The sequence below is a fragment of the Pleurodeles waltl genome, chromosome 3_2, assembly GCF_031143425.1.
Source record: "Pleurodeles waltl isolate 20211129_DDA chromosome 3_2, aPleWal1.hap1.20221129, whole genome shotgun sequence".
Taxonomy (NCBI): domain Eukaryota; kingdom Metazoa; phylum Chordata; class Amphibia; order Caudata; family Salamandridae; genus Pleurodeles; species Pleurodeles waltl.
Genome location: NC_090441.1, coordinates 149,238,774 through 149,259,499, shown reverse-complemented (window position 1 = coordinate 149,259,499; position 20,726 = coordinate 149,238,774). Strand labels below are relative to the sequence as shown.

At 45.1% G+C, this 20,726-nt stretch overlaps 1 protein-coding gene across 4 annotated transcripts in view; it reads left to right on the top strand.

Moving 5' to 3' along the window:
- Window positions 1-20,726, top strand: part of RAP1GAP2 (RAP1 GTPase activating protein 2) — a 793,228-nt gene that overhangs the window by 676,531 nt on the left and 95,971 nt on the right. For all 4 annotated transcript variants that reach the window (XM_069227007.1, XM_069227008.1, XM_069227009.1 and 1 more), the window contains one exon: window positions 16,646-16,780. In XM_069227007.1, the coding sequence (XP_069083108.1) occupies window positions 16,646-16,780 (135 nt within the window). The remainder of the gene's footprint in view (window positions 1-16,645; window positions 16,781-20,726) is intronic.

Sequence of the window (20,726 nt, the reverse complement as noted above, 5' to 3'; positions counted from 1 at the left end):
GGAAGTGGATTTTGAGGTGTGAGTGTCTAGTGCATCTAGTATCTGGCTTAATCTGCATTGCATGCAACTAAAGGGTGACTACCCTATTTTGTGCAGTTGCCTGTGCTTGTTTAATGAGGTTTTTGTCTGAGTGCAGCAGTACCTTTTTGAATCTCTCTAATGGGCTGTCCTTAATCTGCAACATCTTCGAGACTTGTGAGCACCTGGCAGGCAGAAGTTTCAGCTTAGTGTCCGATTAGTCTTTTTGTGAGTGTATTGCAGATTCTATAGTACAGGAATATTTAAAGTAAGGTGAGTAGTTGCACAAAATTATATTTTAAGGCTCTTCAAGACTTTGTTTTCAGCTTCTCAGTATATTTTGTACACCTTGCTTCATAAGATGTTGAGATATTGTTGTCACGGCAACCAACAGCAAGTATAACAGAAGCAGACTCTTGCCATCACTCATCTCATCCCCATTTGCCATAATCTCAAAAACAGACAAATGGTCTTCCCTTACCTAGTTTCAGTATCATCTTAAGGTGTTTTGGAGCAATGGGCAAACCAGATTTGGGGGGGTCTGTTCAAAACCTTTGAAATTCATTACCATTCATTACCATTTTCTGCTAATTCAAGCCTTCATGATTGTTAACAAACATTCAGAAATCAGTTTGCTCAGAATGAAAATATTTCTCTCTGGCGCCCCAAGAAATCATTAAGGTAACACTGGGAGAAGAGAAGCAGAGTCATGGGTAGAGGTAGGCAGAGCGAGGGAGCGGGTTTGAGAAACTGGAAGAAGCAGAAGTCAGATAGATGCAAAGATCACTTTCCAAGTGGCACCATTGGAAGTTTGAGGCCTTGTGCCATTGCCCATTTTGCCCATACCTTAAACATTTCTGTTTAGTTTCTAAAATATGAGGCAAATGTGAAAAATCTAAATAGGATACTGCCAGGCTTTGGTGAGCGAAAAGCATATCAAGCCCAGCACCTCACTTTCCACACTTTTGGGACATTAAGCAGAAAATGTGTGAAATAAATGTGCCATGTTGTTTGTAGGAACATTAGGATGAAAAACTATTAAAATAACAAATTTCACCTCTTCAGTGATCAGTGATATCCTAATGTCATCTTTGCCCCAATATATACATTTATGTATACTATAAGATGCATCAATGTAAGATGTGTCTTGTAACGTGCAATGACTTACATTACCGTCCTCTTGACAACACCAGTAGCTCTATACTGTATGTGTTATCCACCAAACTGCTTATTTTTTTTAATTATTTACCAAAAAACATATAAAACATTTTCAGTTGAAATAACCTAGTTACTGTTCTGTATCTGTTCTTGAAACACAATGATTTATCTGACTGAGATAGGAAAAGACTGCCAGCACAAGAAATTTTACTTCCAGAAAATGCTTGTGTCATATATTTCCCTCTCAGATTTGTTCATTTAGTCCCTCAAAGAAGACACATGCATTTTTGTGCAAACATGATTCAAGGTGTACATTTTAAAAACTGCTCCGTTAACTTTTAGTTTTATTGGTAAATGGTTTAAAGGGATTCAGCAGTGAAATAATTTGTTTATACTTTTTTGCCCTTAAGGATTGCATGTAGCATACCTTATAAATGAGGGGCGAGTCCGATAATTTCCATATGGACTAACTTACACATGGAAAAAGGTAAATTGATAGCGTGAGGAACTTCACACCGTGCTGCATACTAGAAAACCCTATGTTTAATGACCCACACAGTAATCACTCAATGTTATCCAATTCCCAAATAAGCCCTCTAATTTCACCTTTATCATAAGGAGATATGATAGCAGTATTGTTCAGCTCTCTCACAGATGCCAAGCTGGCTGAGCTGCCATAAATATATAGAGGCAATTAGTCACCCATACTCTGTTATGTTGAATGATAGGGCCACAGATGTAAACACATTCCAGCACACCTATCGGACCACTCAGCAATATCATTAGAACAAAATAGCCCAACACAAGACAACAGGTCTAGATGGATGCTGGATCCCCGACTACTAAGAGACAAGAAACTAATAATGACATTGACAAAAACAGACACATGAGTTGCCAGCACATTGTGGGAAGTTGTAAGCTTACAAGACCTTTCGGGATGCTTACAAGGCCTTTTGTGAGGGATAATCTGCAAGAACAAAGAATACTATAACCAAAAGCAGGAGGAAGACCCTTTGCTTATGAAGAAAAGAGGAAGAGTTAGAGTAGCAGGTTCCCATGTTTGGACCTACACTGGTAAATAGGAAATTAAATCAGAAGCTATAAACTGCTAGGGGATTCAACAGCAGCAACAGTATGAATAAGGGGAAAAAGCTGGAAAGGTATTATTATAGAAAACCAATGAAGAGAAGGAAGGTCATCGTATTAAATGAGCACCAGGATTAATAGTAACAGCCTTTATGGCTGGTAAGATTCTGCCTGACTGGGGATGTATAATCCCATGATAATAGCATTTCAACAGCAGTTAGTTTTCAGAGTATGGATGATGAAAATAAGCTGTTTTATAAGAATGCTTTGCTGAAATATGATGATATACCTGCCACTGAAGATTGCATTTTCACCCTCCCCCTATGAATAATATAGGAATAAAATATATATATATATATATTTTACATAGACATAATTTGCATGAATACCTTTTGTGTGATGTTATAGCTGTTCATGAATATGTAAAGGCAGATAGATTAATCAATTTTGAATGTGGTCAAACTATCCAACAATAGAAGATCCAAAGTGGGGAAAAATGATAGAAGTACAATTGTGGTTGTATTTTAATCAGTGCTTAATTTGTTAAGAATAAGTGCTAGTGCCCAAAGCTTTGCTCAGAATGCTGCAGCCGGCACTAGTGCACCAAATATCAAGGTTTCATAGTTTGGAATCCGCCTCATGACTCCTTAATCACCTTCCAGACAGTCCCTCCTCTTTATCTCACTCTTGTTGGTCCTTGCTTCCTCTCTCTGTATATCTTTTTCCAATTTTCTCTTTCTTTGTTGTGCGTTTATGTTTACTTCACCACACTGGAGTCCATAGCAGTTTTTCATAGGTTTATTGTAGAGCAGCATAGTACCTGCCTACAGTCCAGGCAGTACAACTCCCCATTGTTTAGGAGGAGAATTAGAAAATAATTAGAATAGGAAAGTAAACAATAAAGCATTTAAAGTAACATTTCACAAAATATAATGCATCTATCCCCTTTAAACAAACTCACAACTACAAACAATGCACAAGACCAAAAATGCTACACAGAAAACACTACACATAATCTACTAACTTACTTTGGAGCCTTCTGCAACAATTTGTCTGCTTGACCCTTGAAGCCAAAAGGTTCATCACCTCCGGAGTTAGTACGTGTGATCCACTTCTTGCTTCACTTACTTTTGGCCACTCTTCTGCCATTCCAAACTTTGCCATCTTTGGGGGATCACACTGTCTATGTTGACCTTGACCACTCTCATAGTCTTTTCAAATCTGGGATCTTTCTCGGCCAACATTCCATGTTTGTGAACCCAGACCCAATCTCCTACTTTAAATTCAGGTTCCTTGACTTTCCATTTGGCATCAGAAGCACACTTGACTTTCTCCTGTTTTCGTTAAACTCTCATTGCCACTTGCTCTTTCCCTTTAACTTCCTCCTTTTCCTCCTGCCTCTTCTTAAACCAGCATGCACACAACTTAAACACAGGATCCCTTCCCTTAAGTAGTTTTAAAGGACTAAGGGGCATATGTACGAACACGTTTTCCCATAGACACAGAATGGGCAAAACTGCTTGCTACATCTGGCCCTAAGGGCCTGATGTACCAAAGGATTTTACCCATTCTGTGTCTATGGAAAAATTATTTAGTACATATGGCCCTAACTTACTTAGTGGTATGAGGAATGATGTGATACGACCACAGTTTTTCTCTCAGTTTACCTTTTCAATCCCCTCGAAAACCACACACCAACAAAATGCTTTCCCTCAGTACACGGTTAAACCTTTCCACCAGTCCATTTCCTTGAGGTTCATATAGTGCAGTAGTGATATGGCGAACATTACAATAACTGAGAATACTTTCCATGTCATGTGACCTCAGCTGCATACCATTGTCGATGATTAGAACTTCAGGATAACCTTCCTAGCTAAAATCTCCTTGAAGAATTCAATGACAGCAGCAGTAGTGACTTAGGAAACAAACTTCACTTCAGGCCACTTAAAATCATAATTCACTAAAACCATAGTAAATCTGCATTCCTGCAGCAAAGTTCTAATGGGTCCCAAAATGTCATATCTCACTTTCTCCTGTGGGAACTCTGGACATTCAATAGGACACCAAGGTGCCACTACTACCTTTTGCATTTTTTCACTATTGGCACATACATCACAGTCTCATACAACTCTGTCCACTACTCTATCAACCTGGTCACCAAAACATCATCTTTATAAGCTTTTCATAGATGACATTCTTAAATGTTCCTTGTTCCTCATGGGCTGACGATAGGATGTGATCCCAAAATCCACAGAGTGGTATACATTTCCCTTATTTAAACAGCATACTTCCACCCCTAAGTCTCTTGAAATATTCCTGCATGGAAGCAATTCAGCAGAAATCCATTTCCTCCTGGACCATCCTTCCTTCACATACTCCAAAACACTCTTTAACAACAAATCATCCTCCACTCTGTCCTCCTACATTTCCTCACTAATGCCTCCAATTTTCCAGACACCACATTAGTTAAGCTGGCTGTACCTTCAGTATCTTCTGCTTAATTAGTGTTTTCCTTTTGAGCACAAGGCAATCTGGACAAACAGTCTGCTGTGATATTGCTTTTGCCTGGTACATGTTCAACCCTAAAATTGTACTCTTGAAGACTAAACATCCATCTTGCAACATGTGTAGTAGAATTCCACCCCCAACCTAGAGACAAAGGGGCATATTTATACTCCGTTTGCGCCGAATTTGCGTCGTTTTTTTCGACGCAAATTCGACGCAAAACTAACTCCATATTTATACTTTGGCGTTAGACGCGTCTAGTGCCAAAGTTCATGGAGTTAGTGTCATTTTTTGGCGTGAACACCTTCCTTGCGTTAATGATATGCAAGGTAGGCGTTCCCGTTTTAAAAAATGACTGCGATGCATATGCGTCGTATTTATACTCCCGGGCAAAAATGACGCCCGGGAGTGGGCGGGACTAAGAAACCCGCATTTGCGCCGGATTTTAGCGCCTGGGTCAGGGCAGGCGTTAAGGGACCTGTGGGCTCAGAATGAGCCCAGAGGTGCCCTCCAAGCCCCCAGGGACACCCCCTGCCACCCTTGCCCACCCCAGGAGGACACCCAAGGATGGAGGGACCCATCCCAGGGAAGAAAATGTAAGTTGTGGTAAGTATTTTTTTGAATTTTTTTTTGTGGCATAGGGGGGCCTGATTTGTGCCCCCCTACATGCCACTATGCCCGATGACCATGCCCAGGGGACAGAAGTCCCCTGGGCATGGCCATTGGGCAAGGGGGCATGACTCCTGTCTTTGCTAAGACAGGAGTCATGTTAATGGCGTCTGGGCGCCCAAAAAAAATGGCGCAAATCGGGTTAAGACGATTTTTTTGCCTCAGCCTGACTTGCCCCATTTTTGGACGCCCAAACGCCATTTTTCCCTACGCCGGCGCTTACTGGTGTACGTGGTTTTTTTTCACGCACACCAGGCTTCAGAATGGCGTTAGCCGGCGCTAATTTTTTTGGCGCAAAACTGCGTTAGCGCAGTTTTGCGTCAAAAAGTATAAATATGGCCCTAAATACCTACAAGCAGTTTGACGTCTTCTCTCAAAGTGAAACAAGAACCCCAGAACTAATTGCAAAAAATTGGTTGTGAAAATGTTCCATGGCCCACACATATGCTGTTGGACCTGGCCCTTTTTGCAGGCTCATCCCCATACTTTTTGCCTCCTTCCTCCTATTTTTCCTGACCTGTTGTTGTTGACTTTTGAACTCTGAGCACTTTACCACTGCTAACCAGTGCTAAAGTGCATATGCTCTCTGAGTAAATTGTACTGTTGATTGATTTATCCATGACTGGCATATTTAATTTACTTATAAGTCCCTAGTAATATGTGCTGTATGTGCCTAGGGCCTGTAGATTAAATGCTACTAGGGGGCCTGCAGCACTGGTTGTGCCACCCACTTCAGTAGCCTCTTTACCTTGTCTCAGGCCTGCCATTGCAAGGCCTGTGTGTGCAGTTTCACTGTCACTTCGACTAGGCTTCTAAAAGTACTTGCCAGGCCTAAAACTCCCCTTTTTCTACATATAAGTCACCCCTAATGTGTGCCCTAGGTAACCCCTAGAGCAGGGTGCTGTGTGGGTAAAAGGCAGGACATGTACCTGTGTAGTTTACATGTCCTGGTAGTGTAAAACTCCTAAATTTGTTTTTACACTACTGTGAGGCCTGCTCCCTTCATAGGCTAACATTGGGGCTGCCCTCATACATTGTTGAAGTGGCAGCTGCTGATCTGAAAGGAGTAGTAAGGTCATATTTAGTATGGCCAGAATGATAATACAAAATCCTGCTGACTGGTGAAGTTGGATTTAATATTACTATTTTAGAAATGCCACTTTTAGAAAGTGAGCATTTCTCTGCACTTAAATCTTTCTGTGCCTTACAATCCACGTCTGGCTGGGTTTAGTTGACAGCTCCTTGTGCATTCACTCAGACACACCCCAAACACAGGGTACTCAGCCTCACTTGCATACATCTGCATTTTGAATGGGTCTTCCTGGGCTGGGAGGGTGGAGGGCCTGCTCTCACACAAAGGACTGCCACACCCCCTACTGGGACCCTGGCAGACAGGATTGAACTGAAAGGGGACCTGGTGCACTTCTAAGCCACTCTTTGAAGTCTCCCCCACTTCAATGGCACATTTGGGTATAAAACAGGGCCTCTGCCCTACCACCTCAGACACTTCCTGGAGAAGAAACCTGAACCAGAACCTGCACCCTGACAAGAAGAACTGCCTTGCTGCCCAAAGGACTCTTTGCTTGAAAAAAGAAAGGGGATTTGGAGGATTAATGGTCCAGTGTATGCCCTCCTGTGGATATTACTATGTAATGAAATACACTGTTCCAAAAAGAGAAAGAGAGACAGGGAGAACACTAGGGAGTTGTACTTATTAGGAGCAAGAGTCCTCACACACCCTATTGAGTGTCATGCTTCATCACCTGACGTGCTTCTCGTCAGACCGGCGCTGCAGTGTCTGACGGGCACCCCCCGTAAGGACTCACCTGACTGCTTTCTACAAAGGACTGCTGCCTTGCTGTTGCCCTGCTGTCTTGCTGCTCTCTTGCTTTGCTGCAGAAGTGCTCTCCAAGGGCTTGGATAGAGCTTGCCTCCTGTTCCCTGAAGTCTCAGGACCAAAAAGACTTATTTCTTGCAACCGGACTCCTTGTGCGTCGAAAAATTTTACACACAACTTGTTCCACAGTGAAAAATTCACTCCACGCCGGAAAGGCGCCGCTCGACATCACGAGGAAAAGATCGACGCGGCGCCTGCGGTGCAACCGGAACTTCGACGCACAGCCCACCTGGACAACGCCACCTGACTTCCAGAGGGGAAATCGATGCAGCGCCTGCCATGAGGGAGAAAATTAAACGCACAGCCCACCGGAATGACCTACAGCCGGACAACATGCCCAGGATTCCACGCACTGACCCCGGGTGTCTGAAAATCCCGCGACCCACAGAGGAGACCTGTCCGCGCGCCGGAAATCAACGCCACGTCTTCCCCGCGTGAAAAATAACAACGCAAGTCTGTGTGTGAAGGTGCGAAACTGACGCACACACCATTTTCCACGCATCTCCTCCTCCTCTGCGGCCCTTTGCGGAGATTTTTCACTCCAAACCAGGTACTTTGTGCTTGAAAGAGACTTTGCTTTTTAAAGACTTAAGACACTTTATATCACCTTCCAGTGATATCTTTACATTTTCATATTGCATCTTTTATCGTTTTGATCTGCAAATATCCAGATAAATATTATATATTTTTCTAAACACTGTGTGGTGTATTTTTGTGGTGCTATATTGTGTTATTGTATGATTTATTGCACAAATACTTTATACGTTGCCTTCTAAGTTAAGCCTGACTGCTCAGTGCCAAGCTACCAGAGGGTGGGCACAGGATAATTTGGATTGTGTGTGACTTACCCTGACTAGAGTGAGGGTCCTTGCTTGGGCAGGGGGTAACCTGACTGCCAACCAAAGACCCCATTTCTAACATATGCCAACAATTCTTTTTCTATGACTGCATACCTCCTTTCAGTATCACTTAGGGGGTGAGAAGCAAATGATATTTTCCAGTCTTCTTTTCCACTCTTTTGTGAAAGTATTCTTCCCAGTCCGTACAAACTCGCATCCACCATTATAATACGTTTCCAATTATCACAAAAGGGGTTTTAAGCTGACGCTTCCACAATTTCAGATTTTATCAATTCAAACACTTGTTGCTGTTTTTCTGACTAATTAAACTCAGAATTTTTCCTAGTCAGCTCTATCAGCGGGTCAAATTTGGTGGCAACATCTCCGATGAATTTACTAAAATATCCACATAACCGTGTGAATGTAAAAAATTTCGCTTTGTTATCCAGAGCTTTGACAACAGCATCCACCAAAGATTTCTTAGGTACAACACCTTTCCCTGATAAAGTATATCCTAAATATTCTAGCGAGTCAGGAAAGAGTTTACACTTATTTTCTTTCAACGCCAGCCCATGTTTCCCCAACACACCACTCACTTACTTCAAATGCTTCAAATGTTCCTGCACAAAGCCTTCCATGCCTTTGAAAACATGGAACATTGCCCTCTGGAACACTGATGCTGCTGATGCAAGGCCAAAAGGCATCCTCTTGATTTGAAATAGGCCTTTTGGTGTAGTGAATACAGTCTTCTGTTAATTTGAATTAATGATAGGCTAATCCAGGGGTGTAGCTCGGTCAGTAAGTATTAGAGGGTGTGAGCTTCAGGTTTTCCAAGAACCATGCCGGTATATCATGTTAATATGCATTATTAGGAAACAGTTCAGATGGGGAGTTTAAGGGTCGTGGAAAGGGAGTAGAGTACAGATTTTAAGAAGCATTTAAAACACAATATTTCGTAAAATATCCAACATTTTCAAAACCTCCAAAATAATGAAGACAGAGTCTGTGTGTGCGTGTTTTTGTCTGTATGTGTATGTAAACATCCCAGATGAAATTTGACAGACTTTTTACCATACTCGACTGAAAATACCTGTACCCAACTATTTACAAGAGAATGAATCTCTTAGGAGGGTGTAACTCCCCAAACACCCTTCCAGGAGCCTGGGTTGACCTTAGGTCAGGTGTGAAAAACATTCTTGCATCCTCCAACATTCTCACCGTCTCATTGATAGTGGGCAACAGATGGCAGTCAACCACAATATATACATTTTGTACTCTAGGATCTATGCATAATCTCAAGGTCTTATCTTCTTTGTGAGCTAAAGCAATGGGTGATACCCATTCAGAGGATTCAAATTCTTCGATGATACCGTCACTCAGCATCTTATCCATCCCTCACGTTTATAGGTACTTCTCTTACTTTCTGTTTTACCAGTCTTGCCCCTTGCTTAAGTTTGATTCTGTGAGAGTAGCCCTCTAATTTACCTAACCTCTCAAGAAAACTGAACGGTTAACCATGCAGAAGTGTCTAGTTCATTAATAATTAAAACAGGTTCTTTGCGTTGCGGGTTCAATATGATACCCAATTTCTATTGATCTCTCCATCACAAAACATTTAACCCTATAACCACCACATACAATTTAATCTGGGCTTCTCTTCGTTTCAGTGCTATGACCACTTCTGTATAACCCGCCACATCAGAAGTAGATCCATCAAAGCTCTCAGCTCCGACATCTGATTCTTTTAGCTCATCTCACATCAGAACATCACTAAACTTTTCTGCAAAATGCTGTTTTGTATTTATTGTCCATGGAGACCCAGAATCTGCCATAAGCTCTAATTCCTTGACAAGTATATGAATATTGCATTTAGGGGGATTTCTAACCAACCATCCCTACTCGTTCTTTTTGTGAGTATTGATGGGTAACACTATCCATTTATCCTTTTCACTTCCCTGTCACTTGCGCACCTCACACATGCTCCTTTATCTATACTGGCAATCCTGCCCCTTGATGTATTAGCAGTATTCTTATTATCCTTGCTCACTTGTGCAAAATGTCCCACAGTTGCACATTTGTTGCACTCTTTCCCAATGGCAGGATATTGGGAGGACAAAGCCAAGAGGTTAAAACTTCCACATCTCTAGCAACATATCATTTTGTTATACTTCTTCCTTGTTTGAACATTCTTGTGAGTAGAACTACTGCTTGCAACACACACTTCTTCTTTCACATTCACACTTTTTGCATTACTATCCTTTATAGATTTCATCCACTTCTCAGACTGCTCAAGAGCTTTAGCTGTAGTAACAGCATCCTGCAACTTTGGATCTCCCATTACCCACAATTGTATTTTATTGATTTTTAACATTCACAATTTTCTGTTCCCTGATCATCCCATCAGTCATGTGTCCAAATTTGCAGTTCAGCTCTTCAAGCTGTAAGGAAAACAAATAATGACTCCCCCTCTCATTGAGCCCTTGTATAAAACTTAAACCTGTTTAAGGCTATAATGGAAGTAGGCTTAAATATGTGTTCCATTCTCAACAAAGCCTCCTCAAAAGCATTAAGGTGTCATTATCCTTCTTGAGGAGCAATTTGTGGCAATGTTCTAAAAACCACTTGCCCTTCTGAGCCCAAACAATGAAGTCAAATATTTCTCTCCCTTTCTGCACCCATTTTATCCCTATATACAGCTTTCATGTATGTCACAAATTCCTCTTTCCATAGGGTCCACGGAATGAGGGGATCACCTTTACCTTGCCAGAATTTAGCTGAGGTGATCAAACTGCATGGTAGGACAATATAATAATGAATGAAAGTCACCTTAAGTGAATAGTTCATGAGATTGCAGTCAGAACTGACTTCTTATGACACTAAACATGCAGCACAGCTGTGCTCATCGATGTAGTTTAAATTTAAGAGTTAATGCGCTCTCTGTACTTACTTGCTCCTCGTTGACTCCAAACATCGCAGCACAGCCGTGTGCATAGGCATTGATATGAATTACCAGGATTAATGCATCCGTCATTATGGTTACCAGAATAACATTAACTTCACTTTTACCAATATGGTGCTGCCTTGCCTGTTGCCCAGGGTGATGACGTGAAAAGCTGTGCGCATGCCATATGTCAAAAACCTCCTTTCTCATGATGAAGAACAGTGCCGAATGCTTTGGCTGAAAGGGGCGCTCTACAAAGAATGCGAATGGTGCTCCTACAGAAAGCCTCCCTCCACTGCACGGGACCTCCACGCTCAGTGAGGAGAATTCCAGTGACGCGTCAGGTCATTTAGTGGCAAACCCAACTTATAAATGCAATGCAAAGTATCTTATATATGGCAATTTAGAAAACGCTGTAAGTCATTGTAATTATGACAATATAAGGATGCCAACAGTTCCTCTTCTTCTTCAGTGATTATAATTGAGCATTTCCACAATTCTCAGTATCCGTAAAAATAAATCCAAGAAGGGAATACTACTCCTGTGCTGCACTTGGTAGAAGCTCGTGCTCTTCATCCTCATTGCCAGTGCTAACTTCAGCAAACTGGAGTTCAAAGAAGTTTTTCATAGGTTTATTGTATAGCAGCACAGTACCTGACTAAAGTCCGGGCAGTACAACTCACAACTCCCCATCATTCTAAAGCCGGAATCCCTAAACAAAGGGCTGGCTTCAGAGCGGAATTAGAGAGTAAACTATAAATTATTTAAAGTGACATTTGACAAAATATTACAGTTTACACTCTTTTACTCACAGGCTATGAGGAAAAATATGTGCAGGTCCCCAAAAATGAGTGCTGGTTGCTCCCACTGGCAACCAGTGCTTCCAATTAAGCACTGATTTGAATGTTTTTTTATCTTTAGCCGCAGGTTTGATACACTCAATTAATCAATCAATCATTGGATTTATAAAGCGCACTACATACCCGTGAGGGTTTCAAGGCACGGGGGGGCTGGAGTTACTGGTCGAAGAGCCAGGTCTTGAGGAGTCTTCTGAGGGTGAGTAGGTCTTGGGTCTGTCGCAGGTTGGTGGGGAGGGTGTTCCAGGTTTTGCCGGCAAGGTATGAGAAGGATCTGCCGCCAGAGGTCTTTCTTCGGATGCGGGGGACGACGGCGAGGTTAGAGGAGCGGAGCTGACAGGTGGGGGTGTAGAAGCTGAGTCTGTTGTTTAGGTAGGCTGGTCCGGTGTCGTGGAGCGCTTTGTGAGCATGGGTAAGAAGCTTGAAAGTGATCCTTTTGTCCACGGGGAGCCAGTGAAGGTTTCTCATGTGGTGGGAGATGTGGCTGTGGCGGGGTACGTTGAGGATCAGTCGGGCGGAGGCGTTTTGGATGCGTTGGAGGCGTAGTAGGTCTTTCGCTGGGATGCCTGTGTAGAGTGCTGTATAGTCCAGCCTGCTGCTGACGAGGGCCTGTGTCACTGTTCTTCTTGTTTCTGTCGGGATCCACTTGTAGATTCTGCGGAGCATGCGGAGTGTGTTGTAGCAGGAGGAGGAAACTGCGTTGACCTGTTTAGACAAGGTGAGGGAGGAGTCGAGGATGAAACCCTGGTTGCGAGCGTGGTCAGTTGGTGTCGGTGGGGTTCCTAGTGCGGTGGGCCACCAGGGGTCGTCCCAGGCGGAGGGGGTGGATCCGAGGATGAGGACCTCCGTCTTGTCCGAGTTCAGTTTCAGGCGGCTGATTCTCATCCATTTGGCGATGGATTTCATCCCCTCGTGGCGGTTGGTTTTGGCGGTGCGCGGGTCTTAGGTGAGTGAGAGGATGAGCTGGGTGTCGTCGGCGTAGGTGAGAATGTTGAGGTTGTGTTGTCGGGCCACTTGTGCGAGGGAGGCCATGTAGATGTTGAACAGCGTCGGGCTGAGGGATGAGCCTTGGAGGACGCCGCAGATGATGTCAGTGGCTTCGGAGCTTGAGGGGGGGAGGCAGACTCTCTGGGTTCTGCCGGAGAGGAATGAGCCGATCCAGTCGAGGGCTTTTCCTCGAATTCCGGTTTCTTGGAGGCGTGATTCCAGGGTGCGGTGGCAGACTGTGTCGAAGGCGGCAGATAGGTCCAGGCGGATGAGGGCTGATGTTTTGCCGTTGTCCATTTGGCGTCTGATGCCGTCTGTGGCGGCGAGAAAGGTGGTTTTGGTGCTGTGGTTTCGTCTGAAGCCGGACTGGGAGGGGTCTAGGATGCCGTTGTCTTCGAGGTGGCTGGTTAATTGTGTGTTGACGATTTTTTCAATCACCTTTGCTGGAAAGGGGAGCAGGGATATGGGTCGAAGCTTTTGAGGTCATTGGGGTCGGCTTTGGGTTTCTTGAGGAGGGTGCGGATTTCGGCGTGTTTCAATTTTTCAGGGAATGTCGCTGTTTCGAAGGAGATGTTGATGACCTTCCGTAGTTGGGGGGCGATGGTGGCGTCGGCTTTGTTGTATACGTGGTGTGGGCAGGGGTCTGACGGAGATTCTGAGTGGATGGAGTTCATGATCTTGCGTGTCTCTGTGTCGCTCACGTTGGTCCAGGAGGTCAGGTGGTTTGCATAGGTGGAGTGTTCGGGGTGGGGTCTGGCGTGGGAGTGGCGTCAAAACTGTTGTGGATGTCGATGATCTTCCGGTGGAAGAAAGTGGACAGTGCATTGCAGAGTTCTTTGGTTGGAGGGATGTCGTTGATGTTGGCACTGGGGTTGGAGAGTTCTTTCACAATGCTGAAGAGCTCTTTGCTGTTGTGTGCGTTGTTGTCCAGGCGGTCTTTGAAGTGGGATCATCTGGCTTGTCTGATGAGTTGGTGGTGCTTGCGGGTGCCGTCCTTGTGGGCTGTGAGGCTGTCAGGTGTGCGTTTGAGGAGCCATTCCTTCTTTAGCTTCCGGCAGTCGTGTTTGGAATTGAGCAGCTCGTCGGTGAACCAGGTGGCTTTTCTTCTGGCTTGCTTGTCGGTGTTTTTTTGAGTGGCGTGAGGGTGTTGGCGCAGTCGTTGATCCACAGGGTGAGGTTGTTGGCGGCGGTGTCTGGGTCGGTGGAGTCAGGGGTGGGTTCTGGACGAGGGCGTTGGTAAGCTGGTCTTCTGTAACTTTGTTCCAGCATCGGCGGGGTGGTTGTTGGGTGCGATGGTGCTCGGAATGTTTTTTGTAGGTGAAGTGGATGCAGTGGTGGTCGGTCCAGTGGAGTACGGTGGTATGGTTGAAGGTGATGTGGGCGCTTGAGGAGAAGATGGGATCAAGCGTGTGGCCGGCGATGTAGGTTGGTGTGTTGACGAGTTGTCTGAGGCCGTGGTTGGCGAGGTTGTCGATCAGAGTGGTGGAGTTGGTGTTGTTGTTGCCTCCAGGTCGAAATTTAGGTCATCGAGGAGGATGTAATCCGTTGAGGTGAGTGCGTGGGTGCTGGTGAGGTCGGCGAGCGATTCGCTGAAAGGTGCTTGTGGTCCGGGGGGTCTGTAGATGAGCGTTCCTCTGAGAGTAGTGTTGGGGTCGGTGTGGATGAGGAAGTGTAGGTGTTCAGCGGTCTTGAGGGAGTCGTCGGTGTGGGTGTCGACTTTGAGGGAGGATTTGTGGGCGATGGCTATGCCTCCTCCGGTTCCGTTGTTGCGGTCCCTACGGATGATCTTGTAGGCGTCCGGGATGGCTATTGCGACGTCGGGCGCCGAGGAGTCGTTCCACCAGGTTTCGGTCAGGAAGGCAATGTCTGGGGCGGTGGAGTTGAGCAGGTCCCAGAGCTCGATGGCGTGCTTGTGTGCGTAGAGGGTGTTGAGGAGTATGCAGTGGAGGTGGTTTGTTCCGGTCTTTGTAGGTTTCCTTGTTCTGTCGCAGGTGAATTTGCAGGCGCGGCATGCGAAGGGTCCGTGGGTGGTCCTAGGTGATGACTGGGAGCAAGCTGTGGTGAGGCCGGGGTTGAGGGCGTTGAGTTGGTCGGCCGTGTAGCAGCGTCTGGAGGCGCAGGGGTCTCGTGGACCAGGGGGGTGGCGCTGGGGGGGGTCCAGGTGCGGATGGGCGCAGACCGGCTTGCCTTTGGTGCGCCAGTGGCGCTGCCGCGCCGCAGCTGCCATAAGAGGAGGGGAGGGTGGGAGTGGCAGCTGGGAGGTGGGAGGGTGCGTCCAATGAGAGGGCTGGGGGGTGGGGTCGCAGGGGACGCAGCGGCGGGAAAGAGGGAAGCAAAAGACGGTGGGAGAATGAGGGGGAGGTGGGAGGGGCCGCAGGTGACGCAGCGGTGGGAAAAAGAGGGAAGCAAAAGACGGTGAGAGAACGAGGGGGGAGGCGGGAAGGGCCGCAGGGGACGCAGCAGCGGGAAAAAGGGAAGCAAGAGTGAACGGCAAAAGGTGGTGGTGGCGCAGAGGGCAAAAGCGGGGAGCGACCTACCTGCAAGCAGGGTCAAAGGTTGCTCCCTGCTAGCATGCCGTGGCTGCCATAAGAGGAGGGGAGGGTGGGAGTGGCAGCTGGGAGGTGGGAGGGTTCGTCCAATGAGAGGGCTGGGGGGTGGGGCCGCAGGGGACGCAGCGGCGGGAAAGAGGGAAGCAAAAGACGGTGAGAGAACGAGGGGGAGGTGGGAGGGGCTGCAGGGGACTCAGCGACGGGAAAAAGAGGGAAGCAAAAGACGGTGAGAGAACGAGGGGGGAGGGGCCGCAGGGGACGCACCGGCGAGAAAAAGGGAAGCAAGAGTGAACGGCAAAAGGTGGTGGTGGCGCGGAGGGCAAAAGCAGGGAGCGACCTACCTGCAAGCAGGGTCAAAGGTTGCTCCCTGCTAGTGCGCCGTGGCTGCCATAAGAGGAGGGGAGGGTGGGAGTGGCAGCTGGGAGGGTTCGTCCAATGAGAGGGCTGGGGGGTGGGGCCGCAGGGGACGCAGCGGCAGGAAAGAGGGAAGCAAAAGACGGTGAGAGAACGAGGTGGGAGGCGGGAGGGACCGCAGGGGACGCAGCGGCGGGAAAAAGAGGGAAGCAAAAGACGGTGAGAGAAACAGGGGGGAGGTGGGAGGGGACGCAGCGGCAGGAAAAAGGGAAGCAAGAGTGAACGGCAAAAGGTGGTGGTGGCGCGGAGGGCAAAAGGGGGGAGCGACCTACCTGCAAGCAGGGTCAAAAGTTTTGTTTTTATTTCTCACTTAAGTTTTGTACTATTTTATGAGTGCCATGGAAATAGCATTAATTAAAAGTGTGGTAATTAGAAGTGTATCAAAGGAATGAATTTTGGCACAGCTTTAAGAAAAACTCAGAATAATTTTCAAAATAGGATGTTAAATGTGCCACCGATGACAATATATTAACCTTTCCTCTATGAATAGAATAACATTTTATATCTTTCAAGAACTAACAACATTGTCTTGAAAACTGTAGGTGTTAAGTTAAAGCAGTTAAAGAATACATAAAGGTAGGTAGCTTCATGAATAAACATTGAAGCAGCATCACTTGTGGAATATGAGACAATTCACAATGTGGACTAGTCCATTAAACATTCCATTGTTGCACGCTGCCTCATTTGGAAGACAGTGCTAATCCATTGCTGTCTATTTGTTGAAGGACCGGACACGAGCAGCGTTGCTTGACAATCTCCATGATGACCTGCACACGCACACACAGGCCATGCTTGGTCTGGGACCTGAGGAGGACAAGCTGGAGAATGGAGGTCATGGTGGATTCCTGGAATCATTTAAGGTAAGTAAAAGTGGTGTTGATACTACTGGAGGCTCTAAACTGACTGTGCCTTGCTGCAGTATAGCTAAGAAGACTGAAGAGACTTCGGCCCATATTTATACTTTTTTTGCGTTGCATTTGCGTCATTTTTTTATGCAAAAGTGGCGCAAACTTACAAAATATAATTGTATTTTGTATGTTTGCTCCGCTTTCGTGTCAAAAAGTGATGCAAATGCGGTGCAAACAAAGTATAAATATGAGCCTTCATATGCCGCTTACGCACAAATAGAAATGTCTAAACATTCCTACCTGTTATTAAATTAAAAGTTAAAAACCAGACTGAGATATGCCTGGCCCTCGGGAGAAATCTGCAAATGTTTATGACTGAGTAGAAATATGCAGGGAGCAATCAAAATAAATAGAATAGACTAGGTTTAGGAAATGTTATATTAACATTCATTTAGTGCTGCTTCACATGCTGTTTTATTAACAAAACTTTGACAATTTAACCACAAATGTCTTTGAGATTATGATTATTTCTGCCAATGTATCTCTGAAACATTTTTAAAATTACATTTCCATCATTAACGTTTTTAATTCTTACATTTAAGGTTTAAGCAAAATGTTCTGAAAACTTTCTAACCTTTACCCTGCAATGCAGTGAGCAATTGGTGGCAGCGAGTGCCAATAAACGGAGTTACAGATCCTGATGTTAAAAGAGGGTCTGACCAGCCTATGGCTCTCAATTGCTGTAGTTTGTTTTTCAGCAGCTCATTAATCTCAAGGCGTTCTGTCAAATTCTTAAATATGTTATATGATCCAGAAGGACATCAGCAATAATTGCTCCATTTGATGCTACTTTGATTATTGTAACTCCCTGTACTTTATGTTTCTCAAGACTCCCAATTACTTGCATGAGCTTCACCTAGTAGCATGTCCATCTTGTTATAGACTGATGAAATTACTGCTCTTGCAAAAACTATGCTAAGAAAAGTGGGCCTTTTCTTTTCTGGGTCATAAAATATGGATTACCCCTCCGTTGCACTTTTATTTAACAGCTAGCCATGCTTTGCCTTTTAACGAAACATCTTAAATCACCATTAGTTTAGATTAGTAATGGGAGGCAGCAAGTGAAACCTCTAGAGGTAAATGTACTCTAATTAAGAATCACACTAGTGTCTCTTTAAAGTCACAAAATTCTGATGTATCTTGTGATATTCTTTTTCCATGTTCACAGCGGATTACTTTAATTGTTAAATTACATAGGCCCTCATTACGACCCTGGTGGTCAGCGGTAATATGGTGGAAAGTACTGCTAACAGGTTGGTGGTGCTTTCCATCATATAAAGCCAAACCCCCAATGTACCACACAACTCGCCACAGCGGTAATGGCAGCCGGGCTGGAGATATTAATCTCCAGCCCGGCAGCCGGCACTGTACCACCTGTGGTATTATGACCCCGCCTACCGCCATGGTTTTCGTGGCTACCTTACTGCCACGAAAACCATGGAGGTAGGCACTATCAGTGACAGGGAATCCCTTCCCTGTCACTAATAGAGGTCTTCCCCACCCCCCTCAATAGAATCCCCCCACCGCCTTCCTCCCCAAATCCCCCTACATTCATGCCCCCATTCATACACACACACATACACACACCCAATCCCACATTCATCCACGCATGCATACATCCATTCACACACATCCGCACACACTTTAATACATACAAGCACACGCTTTCACAGAACACAACATACACGCACTCACACCTCCATACATGCACACACATCCAACATGCAACACACACACGCATACACGGATGCACAAACGTTCACACCCACACACACAACATCCTGCCCCTGTTGGAGCACCCACTTGCCTGTGTTTAGGGGGTCCTCTGGCAGGAGATAGGATGGGGCGCTGCTGTCAGCAGCAGCGTCTGCCAGCAGAATACCGACAGGCCGTTTTATTGGTCATAATACGGCCGGCGTCAGTCTACTGGTGTGGCGCTGCTGCTCGCAGCAGCGCTAACTTATCATCATCTGCCGGCATGGCCACAGCCGGATTTCTGCCATCCTTCTGCCGGAAATCCGGCTGTGGTCATAATACAGTGGCGGCTGGTAGCCGTGGTGACGGTCTTTTGGTGGCCGTCGCCCCGGAGGTAGGCGGTTTTTACCACCAATGTCATATTGAGGGCCATTGTGTGATCCACTGTCACTGAAAATCCACCCTGGTTATAGCCAAAAGTAGGAAATACAGTGGAGAATCATGAAGAAGCAACAAAATAACTCTTTAAAATGAAGTTCTCAGAATCCTGATTTGCACATAAAGAAACCAGAGGGATCTGCTTTTCTCCTGGTTAAGCATTAGTGTTTGTTGGTCCATTAAAAATGTGAATGCCCCAGCGATGATGCATCAGTGGCTTTAGACTCTAAGTGAACCACCTGAATACATGAAAGGGACCAGAATGCTGCCTGAACCACGATAACACATGATATGTGAGCCAACAAAAGAAAGGCTACCCACTGTGGCCATCCAGTTCTTTGCCAGGGGCTTCTCAGTCCAGCAAGTGCACATGTATGCCTGTTGCTGAATCTCTGCATGAAGTTAAGGGTTAGAGAGTACAAAAACAACAAAGAGGGTTGTCGGTAGAAGGTATGCTTCTCAGGCAGAATCACTACTCTGGACTCTGTGTGCTGACTGTCGGCTTCCACACAGTCATATCAGCAGTAATAGCAATGAAATATTTACCTTTAGCAGCCAGACAGTCATGTCAGGAGCAGTAGCAATGAAATATTTACCTTTAGCAGGAAACCAACAAATAAAAGTTACAGTGCATAATTGTAATAACCACTGTTTGGTTAGCCTTTGCCAACAGATAATCAGTCAATGGATTGGAACATTCTCCTGTGTCTTAGCCTACCAATACCTCTGTAGTGTCTATCACTCAGTTCTGTTGTTCACCACTGTACTACTAGTTCAACAGAAATGGCCTGCCAGGTGGAAAACATCTGGCTTCCCTTGTCAACCAGCACCGTCTTTAAAACTAGTTGCTTCAGCTACAAAGTTGTTATGACTGGTACTCTCACCTATTTCACTGACAAGCTTTATCCAACTATGTTGGCTCTTCATACACACATAGCCAGGACAACAGGCTGGAGATGAAGAAGTGCAAAAAAGACAAAAAAAACAAGGCTAAATGTCATCTTCACTTATGCACCCAGGAACTGGAACAATATTGCTGTATTCAAGAATGCCCCAAAACTGCTCCAATTTAATAAAGAGCTAACAGCACACCTCTTTGAAGAATGGTAAAGCTGAGTTGCATTTCACCTACACTCCCACAACTGACCTTCCACTCCAGTCACTTTTTGGCTGTATCCTTGCTTCTAACACTCTACAGTGCTCCATTACCTTTTGTCTAGGTTTGCACTTTACAAAACTACATACATACCTATAAACATATAAATGTAAAGATCCATCCTGATGAAATACAGTATTATGTATTCAAAGTCCCCCTAAATATTGTCACAGAACAAAAAGGTACTGTCTTGACAGCTTAGTTTAGGAATGTATTTAGTTACAAGAGAGAGGCTCCGGCGGAGATCCCTGAATCTGAGATTATGAATAGGATATAGACTCAACTGCAAACATGGAAAGAACACCAGAAGAACATTTACTGTTTTGTATAGAAATTGCATGTAAATGAGCACAGCATAGTGGCAAAGCAAAAGTAGAGCAATATATGTAGTTGAGAAACAACTACATGCAACTGCAAATGACTCAGTTTCACCATACCCAGATTTCCTACGGGTGGGAGCAATAGGACAGATTTTCCCATCCAAAAAAAGCTTTCTTCTTAACCATAACACAAAACATCTGCTAATTATTTGTTGTACATATTCAGTCTTCTTGTCCATGTGTTTTTCTACAATGTGTTTAGTTGATTCTGGGTTTGAGCAAATATTTC